General features: G+C 37.1%; 3 protein-coding genes across 3 annotated transcripts; 2 read left to right on the forward strand and 1 right to left on the reverse strand.

Moving 5' to 3' along the window:
* Window positions 1–1,199: 1,199 nt before the first annotated feature.
* Window positions 1,200–5,832, reverse strand: LOC149027594 (copper ion binding protein). The gene is made up of 3 exons (XM_089164025.1): window positions 5,535–5,832; window positions 2,650–2,688; window positions 1,200–1,707 (listed from the first exon to the last, which is right to left on the reverse strand). Exons 1-3 carry the CDS (start codon window positions 5,808–5,810, stop codon window positions 1,498–1,500), a joined length of 525 nt encoding a protein of 174 aa, XP_089020151.1. The 5' UTR covers window positions 5,811–5,832; the 3' UTR covers window positions 1,200–1,497.
* Window positions 5,833–7,636: 1,804 nt separating this feature from the next.
* On the forward strand, window positions 7,637–10,719 carry LOC149027595 (small ribosomal subunit protein eS25-like). Its single transcript, XM_089164035.1, has 4 exons — window positions 7,637–7,757; window positions 7,873–7,947; window positions 8,065–8,199; window positions 10,333–10,719. The coding sequence occupies exons 1-4, from the start codon at window positions 7,755–7,757 to the stop codon at window positions 10,444–10,446; spliced, it is 327 nt and encodes a 108-aa protein (XP_089020161.1). The 5' UTR covers window positions 7,637–7,754; the 3' UTR covers window positions 10,447–10,719.
* Window positions 10,720–12,907: 2,188 nt separating this feature from the next.
* ABCB29 (ABC2 homolog 12) lies at window positions 12,908–24,575 on the forward strand. The gene is made up of 10 exons (XM_089164046.1): window positions 12,908–13,794; window positions 14,164–14,250; window positions 14,367–14,474; window positions 14,596–14,862; window positions 16,592–16,675; window positions 17,726–17,942; window positions 18,992–19,077; window positions 21,514–21,701; window positions 21,850–21,979; window positions 23,536–24,575. The coding sequence occupies exons 1-10, from the start codon at window positions 13,159–13,161 to the stop codon at window positions 23,686–23,688; spliced, it is 1,956 nt and encodes a 651-aa protein (XP_089020172.1). The 5' UTR covers window positions 12,908–13,158; the 3' UTR covers window positions 23,689–24,575.
* Window positions 24,576–24,978: the final 403 nt, after the last annotated feature.

Below are 24,978 nucleotides of genomic sequence, written 5' to 3' on the forward strand. Positions count from 1 at the left end.
CATGTCTCTTTGGGTATCTATACACTTGAATACATTTTGGTGGAGAGTGTAAAAGATCCGATTCTAGAGATTAGATCTCATCTGTGGAGCAAAGATAAAAGAATCCACTGCGAAGATGATATGAAAATTGAGAGCAGCATCCAATTGAACCGTCAAGAGATGCTACTAAGAATGCATGCATTCACATTCTTAAGGGTTTGATTAGTTTTGGGTTCAGCTGCAAGGCAGAGATGCTACTTGAGTTACGCATGAACCCAAAACCTACCAAAGAAATAGTTAAATTTCGAAGGTAGAGAAATAGTACTCAAATCCCATTTTAAGTGATCAGAGAATTGTTGAAATGGTCGGATATAAGCTAATGGAGGAAGAAGAGGAATAAGACAACAGAATTAGCGAAATATAAGATCAATACCTCTTAATAAAGAAGTTGTGAATTCGACCTTCACTGACAGTATATGTAACATCCTCATCCCCTAAATATAAAAAGCTCCCTTGTACCCAGTAAAAAATTAAAAAGCGCCAAACTAGTGGATTTGAAAGATATTGCCTCAGCGTACACAAGAGTGATAATCAGGTAGTTTCTTTCATGTTGCCCGAGTTAATCATACTGTGAATACAGGAGCAATCAACGCAGTTGAGCGTTATAATTATACACAAAACAGCCTAAAACATTCTGTTTGCTTCCAAATCCAAAGAGAACATGCTCAGTGACATCAACATGTCACAGGTATTCTCAGTGTCATGACCAGCCGTTGTTGCCTATTCCAAGCCGATGCTGTAGCTAAAATTTTAGCATAAACCTAAGGACAAATAAGTAGGTAATGCTAATGCATCGCAGCGACCAAAGGGACAATTACCGTGGAGGGTAAAAGGCTTTTTAGTATATATGGAAAACCGAAAACTGGATTACAAGGAGAAAATTTGAAAATAATGTTTCTTTTAAATCTGCCTTATTGACAAGGCACCGAAATGTCACTTTCAAAACTTATTATATACCTTACATGTCTTTACTGGACCTTTAAGACACCTCAATGCAATTGACCCTTCGTTTTTTTTTCTTTTTCAAAATTGTGACCCTATGTGTTTTGGTATTATGGAGTTGTGACCTACCATGAAGTAAGTAGGTCTGGGTCGTTGAACCAAAAAAAAAGAAAAAAAAAGTAGGTCTGGGTCGTGATGTAAGTTGTCACAGCAGTCCCCTTATGGCATGAAAGAACTGTGGAAGCTGATAATCAGTCTTGATGGTGCATCAACCATTATGAACAAGTAACAATGATGTCAACATGGAAACCGTCCCTCCGGCTATTATGGCATAACCAAATGACAAGAAAGAAACATATAAATGGAAAAATACTTAAAACAGAGTCATTTAAGAGCTCAGCTCTCTGATTTATGTTCTTCAAGTAGCATTTCCTGAAAGCCTGATAAGAGTATATCAAACCAAACACAAAAGTCTACGTGCATTCAGTTGTTTCACCTTTGCTGCCACCCTACTTCTCAATCCTGGACTTCCTCTGGCTTCTTGGAACTTGACTTCAGATACCAGCCCAACGCACCAAGACCAGTTATGACACCTGCAAGAACTGCATAGTTTCGATTCTTGTCTGTTGACACACCACCAGATGTTGATGATGAAGGCCCATTGGGTTTAGGCTCAGACGCTGATGCAACCGAGCTTGTTTTTGGTGTTTCTTCTGGTTTAGGTCCCTGAAAGCATGTGCAGAATTCCAGTGATTTGAATAACAATTTGCAAGCTAAATGGTACCAGTGATTCTATATTCTCCCATGTTATCCCTTACCAGAAAAATAACAGAACTGATACAGAGAGAGAAGCCAGATGAGGACATACATATGCACTAGGATTTTCTTCAGGTGGCATACCCTTCCATTAGAAGGAGCAAAAACTCAAGGATCTATGATCCGATCCATCTTGAGTAGACAGGTTCAGCCTTGGTTGTCATGGTGCCTAAATAATCCATTTTTCTGGAGACAGTCAAAATCTAAGTTGACACCAACAAGTTGCAAGGCAACTAAGGCTCTTGCACCCCTAGTGCTTCTGCTGGTTTTCTTTGCAGTGACTGGGGGGAGAAGGTATAATCAAACATTATTTACCCTTTTTTTTGGTGGGGGTGGGGGGAGGGGGAATGGATTTGGATCAAGGAAGAAGCCTATCTGCAAAGCATAGATAAGGATGCATAAATTTGCTCCATCTAGACTCTGATGCAGAGGAAAACTTGTGCACTTGGATGTCCTGTTCGGTAGATCAGGCTCCTTGCTCCTACGTTAGCCAGCCAAGTCGCCTGATCCAACCCTGATACAATGTCCCAGTACCATCACATCCAAGGAAATTTATTTATTAAATAGCCATCCTCTAGACAGTTACAACCATCAAGTCAGAAACCAACCCACCTTCCTTAGATTTCTGCAACCATATGATCTTTCTACCAGTGACTGACTTGTTAAGCCTCAACAACATCCAATGACTAGGTCTCACAAAAACATTTTACCAATGACTAACAGCTCAACAAGAATCATCTAAAAATGCAGCCATATTAAAGCCAGGCAACTGAAACTCATAATGTCCGAAAATAGAATGCTTCTCATCAAAACAAAAATGGCTGATAAGTTGAAGAAGAAACACAATCATACCTTGCGTGCAAGCTTCTCCAACTTCTCCTGTTCAATTTTCTGGAGCACAGAAAATGCAGGTTACTTTAATCTCAGTCAAGCAATAATGAAGTCACAAAATATTCAGCAATCAAACAGTTAATCAGACAACATGCAAGTAAGTGTGCTCTGAGAAATACAGAGGTTCAATTACTACATGGAAAAGGAACACTACTTGGAAGTCAAATCATCATATCAAGCATGAATCAGTAATTACCCAAAAGGAAAACAAAAAGCTATTGGAAGATGTCCTTGCTGCAGGTCTAAAACGCAAATAACTGGCTCTAACACTACTTGCATGACTGCAGACATCAAGAGTACATGGTTGGCCCATGGATGGTGAGGACATGACTTTGAATAGCACTGCACCATGCATCAGCCTTTCATAAAGAAACAAAATAATCCCATGGTCGTTATCATGAACCTATCTAAGTTAATATTCTGTCCAGTAAAAATGAATAATTATGGTCACCAAACAATACATAGGAGCCATTGCGAAACCCGTTAAAGGAATTATTATTCAGAAACAAAGAAATGATAGGGCCAGACTCAGCCCATGGACATCCTTGTGCAGGCCTGACAAATGCTGGCTGGGATTTCCTTTATCATCTATTCATCACGTCCACAAGTTGCAGTTGGAGAAAACAGAAGTTTTCCACACATTTCTTTAACAATGTCTCATTATTTGCAGCATAGTCTTAAAAACCGGAGAAAGAGGTGGTCCCACTTTTCTGGTTTGGTCAACGTGTAAAATCGTCTTGACAAGAAAAAAGGAATCAAACTTGTAATGTTTTGATTATTGAAATATATCACATTACGCTCTAATCAGGTCAAACTTGAATTATTCTACAAATTAAGTTTGATAAATGTGTGGTGAAAGTCAAAAGTCAATCTGGTGGCAGAATTGCTTGACCTAAAAAAATACATAATATAGACACACAAGTTGTAGTTGCAAGATAATAAAAGAATACTTGATTGGTAATGGCTGAAGAAGATGGAATCATAAGAACAACAGAAAAGAGAGCAGCAACTCTAAAATCAAATTTGTGTACAACAGTTTCTACTTACACCTTACATAGAAAACTCAAAATTAGACCCAAACACTAAAAAAGTAAAAGCCTAACACTAAGCAGGAAACCTGAATTAACTAGGAAAGTGAATACTAAAGGAAGTCACCTCAGAATATGGCTGGACTTGGAGAAACCTAATACAGCGCCACTAAAACACTTGATAAAAATTACTTGCAATATAAATTGAAACACATATTTACCCAAAAATTAATAAACTGAACCACAGAGAATCCATTCAACTGATTTAACCCAACACAACTGAAAAATAAATGAAGTAAAGAAATAAGCTAGCTGGTTGCGTTGTGACCATATTGCCCATACTCAAGGCCTACTAAAGTGGCCTACTGCATTAAGACCCACCATGCATGCAACCCAACCCTCGACTGAATCCTAAGAAAACAAGCCAACTCCAGGATACATCAGCATCCTTTTTCTCGTTAATGTTTACTCAAATCTTTCTAAACAACTTCATGATGAACCAACTGTTCTTCTCTTTCCACAAGGAATTAACTGCTTCAGCTGATTTCCTTGAGAATAACTCCCTTCCATAAACAACGTAGGCGATGGGATAGAATACAAATTTTATTCACAACCTCACCTTTTCCCTCGCTATTATCACAGAATTCCTTTCCTACGGGCACAACTATCATGCGCCAAATGCTGAAGTAATGACAAAATAAATTTATGTTAATGACTATATCTTCAAAGAACTTACTTAAGACAAAATTTCATATGTATACTCAGGTAAAACCATACAAAAGATTGCATACATCAACAACAGTACAAGACCTACATACAACTAAGTGCATCAACTTTCTGCATGCGGCAATTACTATTAATGTCTCTTCACTTTTTTCCCTTTCTTGATAAATGACGTTTCTTTCTTGGTGAACCACTCAAGTAAAATTAAAGAATTTGCAGGACAACATTTCCTCCTCCTCCTCTCTCTCTCACACTCTCATAATATTACTATTTCAAAATCAAAATGATCGTCCACTTGGCTATGACATGACTGTGACTTTACCACCAGCATCTACTACATTGAGAAGCACTTCATTTTCAGATAATATGGGTTTAGATTTCAATTTACGAAGAAAGTGATAATTTCCTATTAAACAGATTTTTCTAAGATTTTTCGCCCGGCAAGGACAAAGCCCACCACAAGGACACTGTAAAAGTAAAGATCCACCAGAAGAATTGAAACACTGCAGCATCATACAAGCAGGTACGTCCCCCTAATTCCAAAATCAAAGAAGAATTGCAGAATAGAAAGTTCATCAGTTTGAACAAACAATCATCATAATCTCTCATTTCCATCTGAAATTACTATAATAATCCAAACCTCAAAATGAGGAACTCAAACGAGATTAAAAAGTAAAAACCCCAATCAGCCTTACGACATGCCTATCTATCAAACTTTAACGTGCCATACGAGTTGTGAAAACCACTATATAATTCCAGATAATTCAAATAATCAAAGAACAAGCAATTAATAGTCTCAGCGCAAGATAACTAATAGTTCATTACTTCATCAGTTGAAGAAACAATCATCACTATTTCTCATTCCCAACAGAGCTTATCATAATATCGCCAACAATAATCGGAATCGAAAACTCAAAATCAGGAATTAAACCACAATATTAGAAAGTAAACCCCTAGTAAGACTTAACGGCACGCATATCTATCAAACTGCATCGGCCGTAAACTTGAGTTCATTAAAATCACTACCTAGTCTCCATTTCAAAGAGTCGAAGAACAAATTAACAACTAATCGATTAGAAAATTCGAGAAATGCACCTTGATGTAAACGTTTTCTGCAGCCTTTTCCTCTTCACTAAGGATTTTACCACTGCTCGAAGACCTCCTGGATATGTATCTTGCTGCGATTCTCCCCGCCATTGAGCTTAATATGGAGGATGATCTAGGGTTTGAAGTTTGCTTGCTCAGCAAAGCAAACCAATCCAATATAGGATCGAATGTCGAACTTTCAGAAATTTCCGATGTCCTGGTGACAAGAAACGGGGAAGAGCTCCTTTTATACCGCCAAGGATTCTTTGCTCCTATGTCAACCATCCATCTGAATGTTCGAATCGGACCAAAAACAAACCTCCGTGGAATTACGAAAACACCAGGAAAGTCACGAGGCTGGGTCTATCATGTTTAGGGTCGAACTCGCTAGAAGCCTAGAACCACTCGTCGACGCTGAAGAGGCTAATAAATTAAAGGCTCTTTTTTAATCAATTTCATTCTTATTTTTTATATTTTTCATTTTTTTCGACTGTTTTGGTATTTATTTTAAAATTCTATTTTTGTTTAAAAAGATAAACAAAATTTTAAAATACCTAATGCATTAATAAGAGGATGATTGGATTCTATGGCGAAAATTCATATGATTCAATTTTGCCTTTTTTTTTCTTTTTCTTTTTCTTTTTGAACCATTCATTTTTCACAAGTCACTGAAAATTTAAAGATAATTTTAAAGTATAATAATAAGCATACATTTTTTTATAAAGATTTTATTATTTTTTTTTCTTCTTTTCATTCCTAAATCCTAATTATTTATTGATAGAACTTTTTTTTTTTTTCTTTCAATCAATTCTCATTCTTTATTTGCTTACTTGTATAATAGAATCCTTTTTTGTCAAGAAAAAAAAGTTACTTGGTAACTTTTGTCTAGAATAATTTATAGAATAAAAAAATTAATCATGTCAAAATAAAAAATTGATAAATAATAATGAAAATTAAGAATAATCCATATGACTACAATAAATTAAAAAAAAATAAGGTTTTCATAAAAAAAAATAGTATGTTTATCTACCATTTAATTGCATTTGAACTTTAAGTGGTTTGTCAAAAAATAAAGAATGGGAATTAACTCCTTGAAAGTTTGCCTAAATTTTTGAAGAAAATATAATTTAAAATAGATATCAAGTATATCAGAATTGAAAAATGCCAGAAAATGGGATTGATAATTACTCGCCCTTAATTTTCATTATTATTTACTGTCAAAATTTTCATTTTGACTTTGAAATTTAATTTTTGTATTTAATTATAAATAAATAAATATATTTTTAAATATGCAAAATAGAGAATGGGAATTAATACCCAAGGCTGTTTGGGCTATTGCTACTGAGACCGGCCTTGGACTTGGGTGTTGTGCATTAAATGGATGGTGCCTGATGAGGAAAGAATATATAAACTCGAACTAGTTTGGTTGAGCCTAGTCTGACCAGATCGGAAGAAAAATCAGTTCGATTTGAGCCTAGCCCGACCAGTTCGAATCTAGTTAGACCAATCCTATTTGCAATATACTACACATTTAAAAATATATTTATTTACAAGGACGGTCGAGAAAGATTCGTAGCCAAAGAAACGGTATTCAGTCAATAGTATTTTTTTTTTTTTGTAGTAGTATTCAGTCAATAGTCAACTACTCATATTTGAATAGGACTCAATGACTAAGATTCAGACAACTTAATTAAGGTTTGAGTTCCATAAACAGGTATGAGAACACAAGAGAAATGTACGCTGAATAAAACTATTATTGTTAATTACTTTCTTGTCTTCCTTAGTCGGATCTCTAACTAGATCGTAGGAGGTGAAAACTCGACCTCCACGGTCGAGCTCATTCTTGTAGGTTCAACCGGCTGAAGGGATGAACAGGATTGTGTAGCAACAGTGCCTACTGTCTACGGTCAAAATTACTGTAAATCGAAATCTCGACCGTTTGTTTTGGCAAGTGGGTGAAAGCAAAACGAACGGCTGAGATCGAAGGCAGCACAGCACTGCGCAGCCCTGAAATCGAACCGTACGGGTCTGGCCCAGGACTGGACACCGTAGGTGCATTGTTACCCACGGCGCAAGTTAAGGTCTAAGACTCCAAAACCCTAACACTCAAAAGACTCTTTCTCTCCTACCACATAAATCTAAGAAGCGCCTTCTCCGGTGGCTAAACGGGGTTGTGATAGGTTGAGTGCAGAGAAGCCATCACCCAGACCTTGAAATTGTCTGAAGAAAATGGTAATCTGTCTGCAGGATTAGAACCTTCACACTCTTGCAACCTGTGCGGTTTCCTTTTCTTCTTCATCGTTTTTATCCGTTCGGTCAGATCTTTTAACACTTTTCATTACCACAGGCACCAAAGAAGGATAAGGCTCCGCCTCCGTCATCAAAGCCCGCCAAATCTGGAGGTGGAAAACAGAAGAAGAAGGTAAACGATAGGGTTTGCTTTAGTGGTTCGATTCGGACATCTTGTTACGGCTTTTAGCTTTTCACTTGATTTGAGAAGTTAGAGTTTGGGTTGCTAACTGTGTTTCTTGATGTTTAGAAATGGAGTAAAGGAAAGCAAAAAGAGAAGGTGAACAACAACGTCTTGTTCGATCAGCCAAGTTACGACAAGCTTCTTTCGGAAGTGCCCAAGTACAAGCTAATTACCCCGTCAATCCTTTCCGACAGATTAAGGGTATGGATTAATATACGCATTAGTGGTGTATTTTTTTTTCAACTGTTGGTCATGGGTTTGTTTAGCAGGATGGATTTGCTATTTATGGTGATTATGAACATTATATGTGGTTTTACGTTTTGTATGCTAAATTGCTAATATTTGTAATTTTTTTAGCAGAATTCATATACTATTCATGTTTCATTATCTTGTTCAATGTATATTCATATGCATTGAGCTTACTCTTATCACCAGGTGTAGGCTGTATATTACCTTTGTGAAGATCACTGGCCATAGAGAGTTGGTCTCTAGTAGTTGTAGTTTCTCGTCACTGTTTTGTATATACTTAGATCTCTTTTTTTTAAGCGTCCTTTATACTTGCTGGTTTAAAATTATCAAGATCGATAGACTTGATACCATGTTAAGCTACTTAAATTGGTTGGATAGGATAAACTTCGTTTGAGAAATTAAAGTACTAGGCCTTGTTTTATTAATGGGATTACTACATAGAAAGTTGTGATCCTAATTGCATAGAGATGGATCATCACTGGATTTTACCAGAGTCTGCTTGTGAACTCTTGGTGCCCCAGGCTATCTTTAATGTTGATAAACTGAAAGAGTATCATTTAGAAGCAGTTGTCTTAGTATTCATTCCTTTCTTTCTTGCTTGAGTTCTTTGTTTCTATTTGTTATTTCTCTTATGTTATTATGCCTCTATTTTGGTATCCAAGTGACAGATTTGCCAAGATTTTGGTTGTTTCACTATCTAATTTATGTGCCTGGTTGTTTCCACGCTAATGTGCCCGTGCAGATCTCTCTTTTTTGGGGTTGGGCTGTGTCTCTTAACATGTATTGGAATTCATTTCTCCCCTTCTTCCCCTAAACAACCCCCAAACCCCCCCCCCCCAAAAAAAAAAAAAAAAAAACCCTGAAAAGGAGAAAGGAAAAAAACTTTATTTGTCTCGGAGAACAGGTTGTGCTGTTGTTTTCTCTCTATAACAGTTTTATTTTATTTTTATTGTTTTAGTGTGGGTTTTGCTTGCTTGAATTTTTTGTGAGATGTAACTTATTTGACCTCACAGAAGTTCAAGCTCCAAAATATTAGATTAATTCATGTCTAGTCTTTGTATTCTAAGAGTTGTCTCATTTGGTGTTCATTGATGTTGCGTACCGTGTACCACTCTTTTTCCAGTCATTTTCCTTTTTTTTTTTTTTTTGCTTTTAGATTTCCCTATTTGCCAGTAATTGGAAACTGTTGGTTTGATTAACTTAAGAGCCCCAAAAAGTCAGTGTGCTTTCTGTATTTACTTCTACTCCTATTTATGGTCTATGTTTGAAACTGGTTTTGGCCCACAGAACAACTTAGTTGGCATGAGATTTCAATGAGTTGTTGCTTCAAATTTTTTTTTTTTTTGGGGGGGGGGGTTTAAATGAGTCATGAAACTTAGTGCACAACCTATTTTGGGCCATTTAAATGAATGGTACTGTCAGATTTTGAACTATCAAAGTCCACCTACTAGTTTGCATTTGGATCCTAGTTTGTTAGGCTAGAACATACTACTAGGCTCCATGCTACACATAATGTAGTAGTAGTAGAGCATACAATTGATGTAAATTGATAGATAATACCAATATTTCAAGTAAATGTTGTTTCCTTAGCGCGTCCTCTACGTTGTATTGGGACCTCAAAAATACCTAGATATCTTGGCAAGACCTTGTTACATGTTCCTAGTGCAGGATTTTGAAGAATTCCATTCTTATCACGGGAATGGTTATGCCCTTTTCTTCTGTTATAGTTATTAAGGTATCAAGGATGTGAAAAAGGGGGAGAAGTGAATGCATCCAGTGATGCTTTCAGATGCACATTAAGAGAACTCAACTTGGCCCTGTTACCCCACCTTCCCCCGCACCCCCCCCAAAAAAAGGCCATTCTCCCATAATTTTTTGCTCATTCCTTCATTGTCCAAGTGCCATTGTGTGGTATTTGCTTTACTAAGACTTTTTGATTCCATTTGTTGAAATTAACTTGTATTTATTCTTAATGTTATTGAAAATCACAATGGCATCATAATCTTTCATGCAGTGGAAAGCAACTGAAAGCTTCATAGCATCTAATTAATTGATTAATGTTTCTCCACCTTTGTTTGTATTCAGATCAATGGATCACTAGCACGTAGGGCTATCAAGGATTTGATGGCACGAGGCTCTATCAGGATGATTTCTTCGCACTCTAGCCAGCAGATTTACACCAGGGCCACAAACACCTGAAGGGTAGTTGGTCTGTATTACCTACCCAACAAATGGATTGAAAAGCTACTGTTTTGTTCCATTGAGATTCTGCTCTAATATTTCGAGGATTACATTATTATACTTTTTCTTTGCCTAGTTCTTTCAGGTACCTTTTCGCTATTAAACCATTCCCTATATTTGGCTTTTTATGCCAGACTCGGTGGTTTTGATGTAATGATTTTTCCCTCTTGACCTACAAAAAAGCTGAGATTCTAAGTAAATTTTACCGTGGCAGATTAGTTCGTACCTAAATCGTGTGTGCATGTTATCTTACTATCTAGCTAAGTACTCTGGATATTTTAGTTCATTTATATCTTCCAACTTGAATTTTGAAGATGACAAGGTTTCAGGAATTCAGGGCTGTGTAAAAGTAGGCATGGGTAAACAAGAAATGATTAAGAGAATTTGTAGTGGTTATGTTTTTACTTGTCTCATGAAGCTAAGTTTATCATGACTTCCCTTCTAGATGTGTCTTAAATGTCATTCTTTATTGGCTTTCTCCATCCAGATTCATTGTTGGCTTTGGCATATTTGAGGCCACTGCTAATTTTCTAGGGGTAATTTTCTTGCATGGTTTGCCCCTTTTACTCATTTACCCCCATGTATGGGTAGGGCAACAGCCACTTGATGATGGTGACCTCTTGCCCTAAAGACTAATAAGTGAAGATGGGGCAGGACAGATGGAATTAAGTAGTTTGGTCTTAATTTTTTGGGTTGATATGTCAAAGAGAATATATATATTTCTTGTAGATGTACAGGATCAGGTTACAGCAGCTAAGCCTGCCAAGGAAAAACATATACGGCTTAGGTTTTAGGATGAGAAACCTTGACTTTGAGGGCTACCTCCCTCTCTCTCTCTCTCTCTCTTCTTATTTTTCTTTTTTAATAAGAGAAAGAAGGATGTATTAAAATAGGAGATTACATGGTTAGTGCATGCAGTTTAGAGTGAAGGCTACTCGTGAAAACTGAGATAGGGTTGAACTAGGATCGAAGCCTTGAATTGAGTTTAATCTTGCTTGACCCTACCAAATTATTGCAGGATATGATATGAGGCTAGTTGATACATATTCATATTGGATATAATTGATCCAATACTTAACGATACATCTCTTTATAACAATGCCGATACCAGACAATTCATCTCTTAAAATTACTTGTTGGAGACAATATTTGATACCGACACTTTAAACTTTGGACCAAACCTTGGATTAAGCCCAGGGTTTTAAGTATTCCATGATATGACACCATACTAACCGATATATGTTCTTATTGAATACGACCGATATAATATATATATCTATTATATCGATACATCTCTCTGTTGGATTGCACTAAAAATATTGATCTATATTGATTAATATCATAAATATTTTTTTTTTTGATCAAAATGAAAGTGATTTATATTAAGACTCCTCAAAGTGGGATTACCAAAAGAGTTCTCAAACATAAAAGGTGGTGGAACACACCAAACAAAACTCAAACCGAATTTCCTAGTTCCCTTCGCTAACTAAATAATCAGTGTTGGAATTCTCAGATCTACCTATAAAACTGAATTGAACTAAAGAAAAACGACTTCTCAAACTTATTACAATTTCCGAGATTCCCTCACCCACCCAATCGACCATTAAGGGGAAAAATAGCCACTTGGTTGTCTGAGTAGATGATCAAATGGGACTATGGGAGACGGTTTAACTTATTCTCAGGTCTCAACTTTTTTTTATTTTTTTTCATCCCCATGAAGTGTTTTTGGAAGTATTTGGCTTTCATGGTATGAGCCCAAAGGGAATCTGGTTGGGTGAGAATCCTTCACCCCTGATGAGCCGGCAAAGCTTTATTAAAGAGAAGATGATTTGTAGCCTTCTTGATAACACCTCATGACACTAGATAAAAATATACGGGCTTAAAGGGCATACTTGTCTTAAACCCCTTGTAGGTATAATTTGTCCATGGAGTTTTTCATTAATCTTAATTTGGTATTGTATTGTACTAATGCACTGCATGATCCCTGTACCCACTTATGGTTGAAATCTAAAAAGGAACAAGTGTCTTTTATTAAAGTCCATTTTATTTGGTCATATGCCTTAAACATGTTATTCCAAAATAGAGGCTTTAAAGCATTGATACCCCCACTTTATATTTAAAAAGTACTGACACTCCAATTCATTAAACACATTCTTTTCCTCAGATTTTGGTATGACATTTTTTGAATTTAGAAAAAATAATAATGAATTAATGGTTTCACTAACCGAATGGAATAACGTGTTGTCAGTGTTTTTTAAACATAAAGTGGGGTGTGATTTGTGTGCACAATTTGCTCTAAATTTTATTATTAATCGAGGGCACGAGAACTGCCAAGTGGAAGATGAATGACCACGCACGAACCTAGCCACATCGGAGGGTACTGCATAGAGGCGCACCGACCCGCTACGTATCCGGTAAGGCGGCCATCATTTGAGGTGATCTGACGGTCGGGCGAGATGGGCATTGCAGGGTATCTTGAACACCAGAATCTGTTGTCGAGTTCAACAGCAGATTGCTACTACGGAAAAGAAACTCAACAACGAATTGAAAGAGAAATATCTCCAACAACAAATCCAATAGCTTACGATGAAAGACAAAGATTTCATTTAATGAAGAACGATGGAAATTTGAAAACGCGGGTGAACTTTTTCACTCTTCAGCTGAAGTAAAATGAGGGTAATAACAGTTGCATCTCCAATTTCGAGTGTCTCTTTCGTTTCTCAAAAATTCAATTCCACCCCAGAGCCCATCTACTTCAATCTTCAGCCGAAATTATTCTTGAAACCATCTCCGAAGACTAGCAGTTCCATCGTCTCGTATTCCTTTTCACCCGTCACTTCTATTCACTCACACAAGCGCGAAGAAAAGCCTCGACATGGTACTTCGCGTTTCGTTCTACCGTCATTGGATCCCATAAAACCCTATGTTCAATCAGAATGGAGGTCAATACTTATGGGATGGACTTGCAGCGTCGTTTCCGTCTATTGTCTTTCTAAGATTGTTCCCAGAGTCGGAAAATTGTCTGCTGTCGTAAGCGAGATTGATGCGAGTCGATTAACAGAGGAGGGTTTGGTGTTTGGGATGTTGGTTTTGATTCGAATGGTAGCTAACTTTGGGCAGCAAGCTTTCTTGTGGTCTGCAGCGTTGAATACGGTGTATAAAATAAGAGTTTATGTTTTTGAGGGTGTTCTACGGAGACATTTGAGCTATTTCGAAGGTGGTGATGGAGTTTCGGCTGGTGATATTGCGTATAGGATCACTGCGGAGGCTGCGGACGTTGCAGACACGGTGTTTTGTCTCCTGTCTGTAAGTCAAGCTAGTTATTGGCTGGAAGGTTTTGTTTTCTTTTTGTTTCCTTCCTCCCTGTTTCAGTGAGAAGCTGATGTTTATTTATGATTGATTTATGTGTGCAATTATGTCACTGAGATGGGCTTCTGCATTTTTGTGTCGAAGACAAGCTTAATTTATATATCAAGTCAATTATGAAATTGCAGATTACCATAACTTTTGGAGAAAGAGGATCCAGTCCATGACTGCCTCATACTTCTTGAGTTTGGTTCGTTACCAAATATCTAGTGTGCTCTCGTTCCAGCAAAAGTTCTTCTAGGTTGCATTACTTCCTAATGTTTTTTAGCTTATTTCTGATTTTGATAAGTAATATTTATCTGAACGTAGACTGTCTTACCCAGCATTCTGCAATTATCAGCAATGGCGAGCCAGATGTTGGTCATTAGTCCTGTTCTTTCATTAATATCAGTCTTGGTGAGATTAATGTACTCGTTTTCTGGTCCTTTTTTAAAACACCATTCTTTCCTTCATTTGATCAAAGACCAAGGCAATCTTAAGAAGGGAAAGAAACGTACTTTGTGAATTTGTAGGTCATACCATTCATGTGTATTCTTATTGCATTACTTGGTGAAAGGCTTCGTATGGTATCTAAAAAAGCACATCTCACTGTGGCTGCTCTCTCTGCCTACTTGAATGAGGTACTGTTTTCCCTATGATAAGAAATTTTGTCCCATTTCTTACTCCCACCCTGTAAAATTTTGAAATTTTCTCTTTCTTTGACAGTGGGTCTTTTACTCATTCTTCAGTGTAATGTATCAGGTTCTCCCTTATATTCTTTTTGTCAAGGCTAACAATGCGGAGCTTTGTGAAGGTGCACGGTTTCAATGGCTTGCACATGCAGATCTGTTTGAACATTTGAAAAAGAAGAAACTGAAGGCACTTATTCCTCAAATTGTGCAAGGTTTATATGTTGGAGCATTACTGGTATTTTGTGCCAGTTCTATGATGGTTTCACGGGGTTCCCTTGATGGTTCGGGCCTGATTTCTTTCGTAACATCTTTGGTTCTGTTGATTGAGCCTATCCAGGTAATACTAAAATTTCTAGGTCTTACAGGAATTCCAACACGTCCCTTCTTCCCCCAACGCAACACCCAACCCACCCCCCCCCCCCCCCCCCCAAAAAAAAAAAGAAAAGAAAAAGAAGAAAAGAAAAGAAAGAAAGAAGAAAAGAGTCCTCAAAACTTTTACTCTCTCTTTCTTTCTTTTTTTATTTTTTATTTTTATTTATTTATTTTTTTGTTTAACAATTTAGATAGTTGTCATATTTTAAATGAGCCTTGTTGCTATGAACTAGGTTCGGTATCATGGTGATATGTTGACAGAAGTTATGAACTTGAAACGCTTGAATTAGTTGAAGTGCAACAAAACCCGTCTTCGTTAGTGATAACCATGGCTAAACATTAAAAACAGCAGGTAATAACTTAGGTTCAGAAATTCACTGAAATTTTCTTGATCACTTTGATAAATCTGTAGAGTTCTTTAGCTGCAAGTTTGTTTGATAAACTTCTAAGTTTTGCCGCATGTGACCTACATTCAAGTTCATGTAAGTAGTTCACGATGATGTCAATGTCCATGGCTGAACACAAACAATCAATCTTCACTAACTAAAAGAGATTACATTGACTACAGGTCAACAAACACTCATGACAAGGACATTTCCTGTAAAAACATTCCTTTTGTAAAGCCCCAAGAAAATTCCCTGATTGCATGAATCAACAACTCTACTAGTGATTCATCTTCATCAAACTAAAATAAAATAAAATAAAATTCATTGAAAAAAACCCCAATAATGGGGATCTGTTGGGGAGAATACAACCTGGCACCAGGCCTATTTATATGTTTGCAGGACCCTGAGATACAGATTGCTTTGTTCGCTTTCAAGTCCAGAAGTACCCTTTCCTTTTTTTCAAGTTTCCTTGAACTGGCATCACCTTCCTCTGCCCAAACCTGATCCTCTTTAATAACACTTCCTAACTTATGCAACTCCAACTGGTCAAGTCACAGCACAAGGGTAATAAAGCTAATAATGCAGCTGGAATAAGTATGATTTTATGCTGGAATAAGTATGATTTTATCTTCATTGTATAGCATGACAAACTTGCAGCAATTTAGTGTTCAACCATGATACCTAATGCTGATGAAGGAGACATCTGTGTTAACCCAATGCCACTTGGGCACGATGACAGGACAAAGGTCGCTCAAAGAAACCCCAGGAGATCTTCTAGAAGGGGGCGTGCTCCTGCCTTGTTCCTTGATTATGTGAGGTGAGGGAATCATGTTAGGCGTGAGGTACAGGTTTTTAGGATATGGACAGGTGTCATGGGACCATTTGGGGCTTATTACTAGGTCTGCAGTAGCTGATATGTTTTGCAGAATTGTATGGCCATAAAGTTGGACTGAAAATTTAAATACAGCACTAATTAAACACTCTGGATTTCTAGTTTGTGGTTACTTTTTAAACCATGTCATTAGAATGTTTAATTTTGTTGTTAATTAGATAGGAATATGAAACCTGTTTTTGTCTGTCTTGGAAGCTCTTGTGAAAGTATCCTTTCCAAAAGGAATTGCTTAATTAATGTCAAAGTCTAACTTTGATTAGATTTTTAGCAACCTGTCCTGATGAACGCTTGGGGTTTACTTTTTTTACTGTACTTCTTATTTTAGTGGAGTATCTTTTTTAATGATTATCATTATTTTGTTATTATGATTCAGGATGCATCTTAGTTCGTCAATCTGAATTTGAAGAATTATGCAGGGCATTGGAAGAGCATACAATGAGTTGAAACAGGGAGAGCCAGCTATAGAACGCTTATTTGATTTGACCAGATTCAATTCTGAGGTATCTATATTTATTGGAAATACAGTTACTATTGTTGGAGTGCCTGATCCAAAAAAAGAAGAAAAAAAGAAAAAAAAATTGTTGGCCGTTTTAAGTGTTCCTTTCCTCTAATGCAGTCCCCATCCAAAAATTTATCCTATTTTAATTTCTATTGGGTATGAGACTTTACTTCTTGGGGTTTTATTTGTAACAGCTTAATTATTAGCCCAGAGTTGGGGTGGTCCAGAGAGGTGTATGAATCAAATTTTTAATTAATATTGCAGATTATTAGGTATATAGTTGGCTGTAGTTTAGCCTGTTCAAATCTTGGTTATTTTTGTGGGGGCACAAGTTATCTAAATGACTTAGGTTCCAACTTTTATAATTAGTTAAGTATATTTTAGAGTCTGTTGGTTAAGTTAGTCTAGCTACCTATGAGTTTTAGATTTAGGAGGCTTTTTGCTTCTTAAAAATATGTAGCCATCTCCCATAACGATTGTTAATGGAATAATTAACTATTTTTAATTCAGTTTGTGTAGTTAAGGAGGCTTCCTCTTTGCACTCTTTTCTCCTGTCCTGCTGTTTCTCTCTTCTTTATCTTCAGTTACTGTTCATTGGTACTGTTTACAGTCCCATAACAGCCCGTATTCTTCTCTTCTTTCTTTCCCAATGCAAGCTACTGAAACCCGGAAGTTTGTAAGCCTTTTCCAACCCTGGTTTATTGGAAAGAATAGTTTGAACTGTGGACCTGTAAAACGGCTGATCTGATCTTTCATTCCTAGTCTAGAGTCTAGGTTGGCTGGCTGCATCTCTGTAAGCACCCAAGATTTCATTATAATGTACAAAAAGGAAAAGACTAAGGCTTGCAAACTAAAAGATTTTAATCTTGAATTAAATTCCATGCTTTCTGTACATGTATAGTGATGGTCTAAATTTGCAAGAGAAAGAATGGAAATATAACATAGTCTGGCGTATGTTCTTATATGACACTTCAGGAGAAACTATTGCTTCCATTTGCTGCTCGTCACCCTGTGAAGCTTTATTTAAATTGATTGTAGTTCTTGGGTACAGGTAGTTGAGAAACTGGATGCAGCAGATTTAGCCTCTGTTAGAGGCGATGTGAAATTCTGTAATATTTCATTCAAATATGGAGACAATATGCCTCTTATTGTTAATGGACTGAATCTTCATGTCAACCCTGGAGAAACGGTTGCTATTATTGGTCCTTCTGGAGGAGGGAAGTCTACCTTGTCAAAGCTTCTTCTTCGCCTTTATGATCCTCTATGTGGTAAGACATGAACTTTAGTTATTAACCACCTCTCCAAAAGAAAAGAAAAAGGAACACCTTTGGATTATTAGATAATTACTTTGTTCCTGATGACCATTCAACTTGTGATCCAAGTCTTCTAAACAGCCATCTTTAGCTTTTAGCTTAGAACCTTACAATTATCCATGGAGGGGCCCTTCAATCCAAACCCAATTCTGTTGTTTGGATCAGATTTCAAGGTGTAACAAACTATGATGCTTTCAAATCCCTTATTGTAATGTGTAAACCAAATCATCAGCCTTGACTGATTTTGATAAAAGCCTGAAAAATTAAAATTCCCCTATTACAACAATTTGGGGAGTGTTAGAATGGGATATTATTAAGACCGTATTGGTCTTGATATCGTTTGTTCACAATTGTTCACATTGAAAAGGTCCATTGGTGTATGTGCTACTGGGGTATTAACTGTAAGATAGAGATCAATTTTGTTGTGATTGCTCATGCTGTATCAGTTGTGCCAGAACAGTTAAGGGACACATCAGCACACCCTTGGACCCTTGAAATCAACTAGGAACATTGATGATGATTTGGGTGTCAACATACAATGTGTTCATGATCATGCTGGTTCAGGAACAATGTCTTGGTGTGTCAAGCATTCATATGGGTTCGTTCATCTGATCAATGTGCCTGCAATGCCATTGACCTGTGGTGGCTGTTGTTGAGGATCATGATACCATGAACAAACTCAAAAACTCATCCCCACTGAATGGGGTCAGCTGCATGAATCCTTGCCCTCCAATTAGTCCTTTTTGAGATTACACTTGATATTAGGGCTAAGCTATACATGTCTTTCCTCACCACATTCAAAGCTTAGGCTTTTTTTTCCTGGTAAGAAAAGCTTAGGCATTGAAACCATGAATATACCTTCTTAATATATGTGTATCGAATTCCATTTAAAGCTCTGGATGATGCATCCTTAAAAAAGGAGATTTGAAATTCAGCAGTTCAATCCAGAATGTTAGTTTCAAAACATAGCTTGAACTTTTATACTTCACTTATTTTGTTTGCAGGGAGCATACTAATTGATAACCTCAACATCCAGGACATTCGGCTGGAAAGTCTTAGGCATCATGTTGGGCTCGTTTCTCAAGATATAGTGAGTCATTTGCTTTATCCTCTTTCATTCTTTTTCATTTATTTCAGAAGTGTTTTAATCTCTTTTGTTCTTGGACATAAATCTTAATAGTAGCATTATGGATGTTTCAATCGATCAGGGATTTAATTATTCTTCAACTTGGACTATTTGGTTATTCATCTGTACCATTTGCTTGGTCTGCTGGAAATGCTAATCATTGCGTTCTTTGTTAGAGATGCAGTTATAAATTCTTTTATCAATTCCGGGTTTGGGGATTATTTTCCTTGTGGGCTTCCTAAATTATTAATATAGTGATCGGAGAGGCAAGAACCTTTGAGGGGTTGTTCTTTCTGCATTTTGATTGGTAACACGGAGTAATGCCCTATTGAGATATCCTAGAAATAGTTTTTATCAAACTTATATATTTTGAACAACAAGAAGCCTGTCCCAACAAAGTGGGGATGGTTACATGTATCTTGCCCGCCAATCAGCTTTGTTTGAGGCCGTATAGATACAAGGATATCCTCTCTCACCACTTCTCCTAACATGACTTGATATTAATATTGAGCAGGAGCAAGGATGTGTATATTATGACGCTTCCCAGATCCTGTGATGGTGGAAGCCTTGTGGGGTACTCCTTCTATGACTTAGTATTAATATTAATACATGTTGGTACGCATGGGTGACAATGTTGGCAACCTTTACTAGTATTGATTGTCATATCAACATGCACTTATTTTGGCAGACGTGATATATTTTATCATAAGCATTTATCACGTTTTGGGGCCTTGTAAGTATTTTTAAGTGACAAATGTATATCCTAATTTTAGAACCTTGAATAGATGAACTAATTAATGAGTATTAATTAGATATCAAGACCTTTCTCAAAAACTTGACAATTATTCCCTTTGCAACCTTCTCTGACTAACATTTATGTATAAGATTATGAGTTACTTCATTTATATCTTATGATTCTTTTCTTTTTATGCATATCTTCTCAAGTGTGATTAATTTGTCATTTTTTATGTTATTTTCTCAACAGTGTTCAAATTCCACTGCTCATTTAACATATGAATCATATATTCTGGCTGTCCCCTGTAATTAATTGTTTTTATGCTTGATAATAGAATAAGTGGACTGCAGTTCTCAGCAAAAATTGTTGAGGTTAGGCTGCATAAGAAAATTGCCCCCGGACTCTGTTCGCAGAAGCCTTTGGGACTTGGTTCGCCCTTTATGCTTGATAATAAAATGTCAATATCCATTTCAATTCATTTTCCCCAAGACCCCCCCCCCCCAACAAAAAAAATTCCCATAAAGGAAAATCCACCTCTGTTAGCATATTTCAACCTTAAATGTTCCTTATTTTTTGGTGGTAAGGGCTGCTTGGGGCTTGAATTGGCTTCCCAGGGGTTTTGGATTCCAGGATTCTAAATGTGCCTTGTTTTCTAGCAGTTAATTGGTGAACTAATAAGACCCTAAATAATGCCTTGGGATTAATCAAATATTCTCTCCCTAGCACGATGCTTTTCCCTTATTCATCCTCACCCACAATGTCACAAAACCACACATGCTTGCAACTCAGGGATAACTCAGGACTTGAAGAAAACTGTAGCAAGAGCACTCGATTAATGTAAGAATGGTTAACACAAGGCTGCAATAAAAGGTATCTCCCTATCTTAAATCATCACCCTAATTGCCCCAAAACCAGATGGTCTTTCCCTCTCTTACTAGTCAAGCTTGCCCCAACACTACCACAAAATTCTCCTTCACAAACACGCACTTCCCCTTTTTATACCCCCAACAGAATCCTAACACATAACCAATTAATTCCCTTATTTGGAGTTGATCCCCTACAACTCCCTAGTACTCTACGTAGGCGGTGCGCATCCCTCAAAATTGGTGTCCTATCATGAACTATTGGGGGTGTAGTTGGCTGTACATGGGCCTTTGAAGCATGTATAACTGCCAGGATGGGTTAGTATACTCCACATGCCTGTTATGCATGGAAATCTATTATTGCACCTTAAGTACAATTGTGGGATCTTGTTCATGCTTAATTGGATTAACATTCATATTACTTTGTTAACGTATGGTAACTATTGTTATCATGTTGAGTTTTTGGTTTGGAACAAGAAAAGAAGGCCATGTTTTTTTGGGAGGGTGGTACATAAAGAACTTCAGATTTAGAACACTGTTCAAAAAATACATCAAATTCCGACCAAGTTGTAGATACCGTTTGGTGCCTGCATATTTTTTTCTCTCTTTCCCAATAAGATAAAGAGAAAAACAATTGGGTCAAAAGAATGCCATTTAGAGTTTCTATTGGCAACTTGCTGGTTCATGTGGGGGGTAGACATTGTCTATAATTTCATTGATGTCTTTTTTTTCCTTTTTCCTGAAGCTTGTTTAGTTCAATTTAATAATCACACTTGGGGTTGCCGCTGTAATATGTATCAGGCCATTTTTTCAGGGACAGTAGCAGAAAATATTGGGTACAGGGATCTTATGAGACAAATTGACATGGAGAGGGTTGAGAATGCTGCAATGGCTGCAAATGCTGATGAATTCATTAGAAGTCTTCCAAAAGGATATGAAACCAATGTTGGTCCAAGGGGCTCAACTTTAAGCGGTGGTCAGAAGCAAAGGTGAACATATATTACCACTTCTACAGGGACTTGATGTAGTCATGTAATACTTCAACATGGGGGACATATTTGGGTGATTCAATTTAATTGTACAATTTTTCCAGTTAGTTTTTCTCTCCTTACGCGAGATTGTGTTTTATAAATGCAGGATAGCTATTGCAAGGACACTCTATCAGGATCCATCCATACTGATTTTGGATGAAGCAACTTCAGCTTTAGATAGTGGGGCTGAGGTATTGGTCAGAAAAGCTGTGGAACATCTAATGGAAAATCATACTGTGAGAACAGAACCCTACTGTTCCTTTTTGCATGAAAATTTTATTGTGGTGTTAGTTTTGACTCTCAAATATGTACCGTTGAGCATGTCTGATTTGAAGTTATTGATGTCCACATCTTCAAAATTTTAGTAATTCCTTGTTAAGAAGAAAACTTAACTAGATAGGTTTCAGTTGCCTTAATCTTATACTATCCATTCTAGTAGCTGTTGTAAAACCATACAAATTAAGCTTATTTAAAAGAAATACATTCCAACTTGAAGTACTTCAATTGTTATACCACCATGGACATCCAGTACATCAGCATAAATCAACTAGTGGTAGAAATCGGTCTGACGTGGTCTTAGACTTTTTTAGTGTTGTACTGGACAGTGGGCTCTAGTATCGAGATGGAGAGTAGGTTCATTGGTTCTGTTACCTAATCTCAAGATGCTTCCTCAAAATCCCACCATCAGACCTCATGTAAAGTTGTGGCCATCTCATTGCATGGTTTCCAATGGCTTCAGCCAGCCTGCCTTACGATAATAGATCTCCAACCAGATGGGATGTTCAAATTATCTCTGGTAATAAGAAGCAAACAAATTGTGCTTGCATAACCTCATTATTGCTCACTGATGTAGTGTTGATACATGTTTCCTGCTTAATCTTATGTTGTAGGATGAGTCAAATGTATCAAGTGGTTTGAGTCTCATACTTTATAATTCTATCACCATCAAATGTGGGCCTTAGTGCAACAGGAAGATGGTTCCATTGACTGGTTTGAGCTTGGATACAGTCTCTCTGCAAGAAAAGGGGTTCAGACTGCATGCATTCTGAAACCCCCCCCCCATTCCGGCCAGCCCTCTAAAAAAAAAACCAGCAGTGGTGGGTGCCTCATGAACTGGTTGCAACACCCTTTCTTCTGTACTGCCATCCTATCCTGGTTGTCAACTCTCTTGTCAGTCTTTGTATATATTTCACGTCTGGCCAGTATTGACATGTTGTCAATCTTGTAGAACTGTATCTCAACTCTCTTGTCAGTCTTTGAATATATTTCACGTCTGGCCAGTAATGACATGTTCATTTTAGGTCTGACAACCATTTCTAAATTACAGGAATTCTTAGGTATTGGGTTTCATTGTGTTGTGCATTTCATTCTCCTACATGTGCGACCCAGCTATGCTATGGGTATGTTATAGGATGTTCGGAATTGGCATACTCACACCCTTCCCTCCCACACACACCCCCCAGCGCCCTTCTGAAGGTTTTGGGGGGGGGGGGGGGAAGAGAGAGAAAATGGAAGAAAACACCACCACCACCTCACAAAACAAAAACTTAAAATGAAAAAAAGGAGAAAGTGTAGAAATTACCTACCTCTTACTCTCCCTTAATCATGGGCTCATGTAGACATGAAGTCTAGGCCGTGTTTGTGTTCAAGTCCATGTTCATGGCTGTTATCATGTTGAACATGGAGATGACATTATTTTTATTATAAGGCTTTGATGCAACGACGTAATTGTTGGATTTCCTTTAATTCATCTAGAGTGTGCGGAATATTCATTTACTATTTCATTGTGCAGGTGTTAGTGATTTCCCATAGACTGGAAACCATTTTAATGGCCAACCGAATATTCCTACTTGACAGGGGAAAGCTAGAGGAGGTAAGCCGATCATCTCTACTTAGTCAGGACAATCACTACAGATCAATGGTGTCTAATGGGCTAATGGTATGATTGCCGGATAAAATTCAACCATGGGAGTGGAACTGTTGTGAGAAACTTGTAATGCTACTTCCTGTTATCTTTCATGGACATACCATTTAAAAATTACTTACTGATAATACAACTTGTCAATGGAAAATATTGCCTGTTTCTTACCAGGTATCATCATGATTATTTTGCTATGTTTGGTTTCCTAATCAGAGCTGTTATTATAGTTCTGGAACCCTCCATTCTGTTCTTGTCTTGCTAAAGCTTGCATGTAGTAATGAATGACTTACCATGGTGCATGTAATGAAAAAGGGGCAATACCTAGTGCATGAGGCTACCACCACTGTTGAGTCTGGGGAACATCATAACTGACCCAACCTTGGAAACCATGACTTGGGCACTTGATATTTCAAGACCATCATGTTTCATTATAATGAAAAAGAAAGAAAAACATCAAAGGAACTGACTGCTGCCTCCATGTAAATGAAATATACAAGACAGCATGGCTTAACAATATGGTCAGCATAGCGGCCAAAAATTGTGAGCACAAGGGATGCTGACCTACTAGGAGAAGCATTAGCATTCACCCTCACTCCTTCTCTGAATAACCTACTGTGAGCTAATACAGCTCTTGTATCTAATCCAAGCGTGGCGTTTGAGATAGATGATCTACCTTGAAAAGCATTTATATCCAGTTCTCATGACAGGACTTGGAAAAGCTTTACTTAAGTTCTCACGATCAATCAAAATAAGCCATTTAAAATGGATCTGCTTGTGAGATCTGGATATGCTTCAAACTAGATGTAGAATTAGACCTTTTATATAAATTGAATAGAGCAAGCTGAGCTTCAGTATGTCCAAGTAGATCTCTGTTGTATTTATGTCTCTCCTATATGAAATTCTGACACTAGCTGCAGATTGCAGTGATACCTGGCTCAAAACCAAGTAGAACTCTAACAAAGTTTCAGATGTATTTGCTTGTTATATTATGGGCATGGATGGGTGATTCCAACTGGATATTGAATTAGACTTCACACAGTGAATGAGAAATGAGCCTTCCTTCCGTTACAAAGAGTATGAACAAGTAGCATATGCAAAATAAAATTTCTAAATTTCGATTTCGAATCTATAGAATCAGAATTTCCAGGATCAAACGCTTTTGTAATTCAGGGTTTATTTGGAGGATTCCATGATTTTAACCTCAAATCATAAAATGCAAATAGTACCAATTCCCAATTGTTAAGGTAAAATTCATAATTTTGTTGATTCTTAATCTCGATGTATATTGCTGACGAAAGTAATCAAACAATTATT

Source organism: Hakea prostrata, chromosome 1 (assembly GCF_041222555.1).
Source record: "Hakea prostrata isolate BN-2017 chromosome 1, UWA_Hpros_2, whole genome shotgun sequence".
Taxonomy (NCBI): domain Eukaryota; kingdom Viridiplantae; phylum Streptophyta; class Magnoliopsida; order Proteales; family Proteaceae; genus Hakea; species Hakea prostrata.

What these genes read in the sequence shown, in the direction of transcription:
- LOC149027594 (XM_089164025.1), bottom strand. Translation starts at nt 5,810, where the DNA reads ATGGTTGACATAGGAGCAAAGAATCCTTGGCGGTATAAAAGGAGCTCT. An exon ending in CAGAAAACGTTTACATCAAG is followed by an intron (nt 2,689 to 5,534) that starts GTGCATTTCTCG and finishes TCTGTGCTCCAG; the next exon opens with AAAATTGAACAGGAGAAGTT. An exon ending in TGGAGAAGCTTGCACGCAAG is followed by an intron (nt 1,708 to 2,649) that starts GTATGATTGTGT and finishes ACATGCTTTCAG; the next exon opens with GGACCTAAACCAGAAGAAAC.
- LOC149027595 (XM_089164035.1), top strand. An exon ending in GTGGAAAACAGAAGAAGAAG is followed by an intron (nt 7,948 to 8,064) that starts GTAAACGATAGG and finishes CTTGATGTTTAG; the next exon opens with AAATGGAGTAAAGGAAAGCA. An exon ending in TCCTTTCCGACAGATTAAGG is followed by an intron (nt 8,200 to 10,332) that starts GTATGGATTAAT and finishes GTTTGTATTCAG; the next exon opens with ATCAATGGATCACTAGCACG.
- ABCB29 (XM_089164046.1), top strand. Translation starts at nt 13,159, where the DNA reads ATGAGGGTAATAACAGTTGCATCTCCAATTTCGAGTGTCTCTTTCGTT. An exon ending in TGACCAGATTCAATTCTGAG is followed by an intron (nt 16,676 to 17,725) that starts GTATCTATATTT and finishes TCTTGGGTACAG; the next exon opens with GTAGTTGAGAAACTGGATGC. An exon ending in ATCTAATGGAAAATCATACT is followed by an intron (nt 21,980 to 23,535) that starts GTGAGAACAGAA and finishes TTCATTGTGCAG; the next exon opens with GTGTTAGTGATTTCCCATAG.